This window comes from Penaeus chinensis, chromosome 16 (assembly GCF_019202785.1).
Source record: "Penaeus chinensis breed Huanghai No. 1 chromosome 16, ASM1920278v2, whole genome shotgun sequence".
NCBI lineage: Eukaryota > Metazoa > Arthropoda > Malacostraca > Decapoda > Penaeidae > Penaeus > Penaeus chinensis.
The window spans coordinates 12785818-12788317 of NC_061834.1; the positions used below are offsets into that span (position 1 = coordinate 12785818).

The window sequence follows — 2500 nt, forward strand, 5'->3', positions numbered from 1 at the left end:
GTCACCGTCAACGCCTCACTACATTCTGATGTAGTGCGGGGGTGAGGATACCTTTCGGAGAAAACTGTGAGACTAACAACGACTGTAAAGCAGAATATATTGCAGAAATACTCTACGTTTCGTGGAAAATTTTAAGTAACGTTTGAAGGAAATTGAGAACTTGTAATATACAAGCTCTACAGTATCGAAAAGCGTGACATCGACGAAAATGTGTACTATATACCATGTGACAGTTAACACAAATTTAAAGCAAACAGACTGTAAGTAATTCACTGCTGTTATGCATTCGCAGTCTCTCTCGTTTAATTCCCTCGTGTGGCCTCCTTACCATGAGCTTGAACTCATTCACAACCCTAAATAAACGCTTATGTACCTATAGGATAGCGCCGGCGGATTCCCCGAGGCGGCGCAGGTCAGCGTGGCCGTTTCGCCCTCCCTGTAGCCGTCCTGGTCGTGCGTGATCGTCACCTCGGGTGGATAGCTCACCTCCAAACGCACCTGTCGGGGGGAAAAAAAAACTTTATTAATTTTTTCACCAACGATTGCAAGTAAATGATTTTTTCTCAATCTGCTAACTAATGGTTTTCTAGAGTGAATGGTTTTATTCGCGTACCTGCGTCCTGAAAGCCTGGTGAAGAGCAGGGTTGGAGGCCGTGCACGTGAAAACGGTGTTGTGGTGCTCCCGTGAAGCCAAGAAACTCAGCGTCGATTTGGCATTCATGCGGTGGCCGTCCTTCATCATCTCGGTTTCGTACTGGATGCCCTCCGTCACGACGCGTCCAGACCCGTCCAGCCACTGGATCTGAGGGGGGAAAGGTTCTAGTTTATCGTGCACTTCATGTCGAATCTTATTAACAAAAGTTTTTGGACTTGATAAATTATTTGAGGCTTGCTGTCAAGAACAACGTGGATTCCTGGATCCTACCTCGGCAGCCGGTTTGCCTCCTCGGGAGACGCACTCCAGCTGGACGGCGGCGCCGGCGGTGGTGGTCACGACGGAGCCCTGGGTGATTTCAGGGCGCTCGGGAGGGACATACACCGTCAACTTGGCCGTCTGTGACCTCACTCCAGGGACGTCCTTCCATCCTGTGACCTGACACTGGAAGTAGGAGTCATCCTCGAGGGTCACGGGACTAATCCGAAGGCTGTAGTCTCCTGCGTCACGTGGTGAAGAAAAACATTAGTTTGTATAAGTTATAATGTAGGGCTGAGAGTCATTACACATGCCTGATAAATGCCCTGGTGATTTAATGCACAATCACATTGATACTACTATATAACGTTAAAGAATATTTAATTACAAGAGGCCATATATGAGTTTGCAACTGCATATATTTGACTCTATACTTTATAATAATATACATTTAAAGATGGAATGAATAAACTAACTGTGATTCTTCAAACTGCTGGACCGCATCATATGTAGACAATGATTATCGACTAAAACAGTATTTCATGATTAAACTCCAAATAATGCTTTGTTTATCATTGATCTAATGATCGGTAGCGAGCTGTCCTATGTAAATACATCTTCACTGAGTATAGTTAATTACATACATATTGCCCTGATGTTTTCCTGGCTTTTAAAATAATCACGGAGCATTCTAATATACAAGCTAAACTTCTCAAGATAGAAGACACAAATGACTACTATATACAAATGAAACTATATCGAATGTGTGGATATTACTATGTAAATGTGCGTATGCAAGACAATGCACACACATCATGAGAACAAATACAATATCAAATATAATGCCCATGGTAATTCTATGCGAGTCTCAATCCTTCCGGTGCTCAGCGACGCGACAAACTCATCGCTTTAGTATACTAGCAGTGTATTGACGAAGTAACTGTGTTTCTCAGCAAAATCATTACAGCTCAACAAATAATTTATTGCCTGAGTTGCTGCAAATTTTATAAGAATATTTTGAAAACCGCTCATTGCTCCGCAGACTAACAGCTTGTATTAGTGTATGCGCTTTACTTATTCTGCGAATATTAGTATTATAGTATATAGTACTATATTAGCATTTAGATGTGAGCATGCCCTTTTCTTTATAGATTTATATTCTTTATTTACCTGATATGTCCTTTCTTTATAGAAGGACATAACAGGTAAAACTTGACTGCACACAGCAGATGCAATTCTATATCAATAGAAAATTATTGATTCTCAGTAATGCGCATTTCATAGCCTTACTTGAGTAAAGCCGCGGGGGGCAGCGAGCGAGGCCGAGGAGGACCTCGAGTGTTCTTACCTTCTTCGTCGGAGCCAATCATGCGGTACCGCTTGAAGGCGTACAGCTCCCTCTCGTTGCCGAGGCCGAAGTCGTCGCGCGTCCACTGGAGCACTCCGACCTTGTTGATGATCCGGCAAGGCAGCACGACCGTCGAACCGATGACGGCGGTCTGCGGCGACGGCTCGTTGGCGAACCTCTGCTCGAACCGCGGGTCGGTCGCCTCGCACAGCAGCAGCAGACTCCACCAGGCCAGCCGC

The 2500-nt window shown here is 44.6% G+C and overlaps 1 protein-coding gene across 1 annotated transcript in view; it reads right to left on the minus strand.

Moving 5' to 3' along the window:
• Positions 1-2500, minus strand: part of LOC125033637 (irregular chiasm C-roughest protein-like) — a 53645-nt gene that overhangs the window by 19258 nt on the left and 31887 nt on the right. Inside the window, exons 2-5 of the mRNA XM_047625312.1 lie at positions 2262-2500; positions 926-1155; positions 614-802; positions 374-498 (exon numbers count right to left, since the gene is read on the minus strand). The exon at positions 2262-2500 is cut by the window's right edge and continues 35 nt beyond it. Coding sequence (XP_047481268.1) covers positions 374-498; positions 614-802; positions 926-1155; positions 2262-2500 — 783 coding nt within the window. The remainder of the gene's footprint in view (positions 1-373; positions 499-613; positions 803-925; positions 1156-2261) is intronic.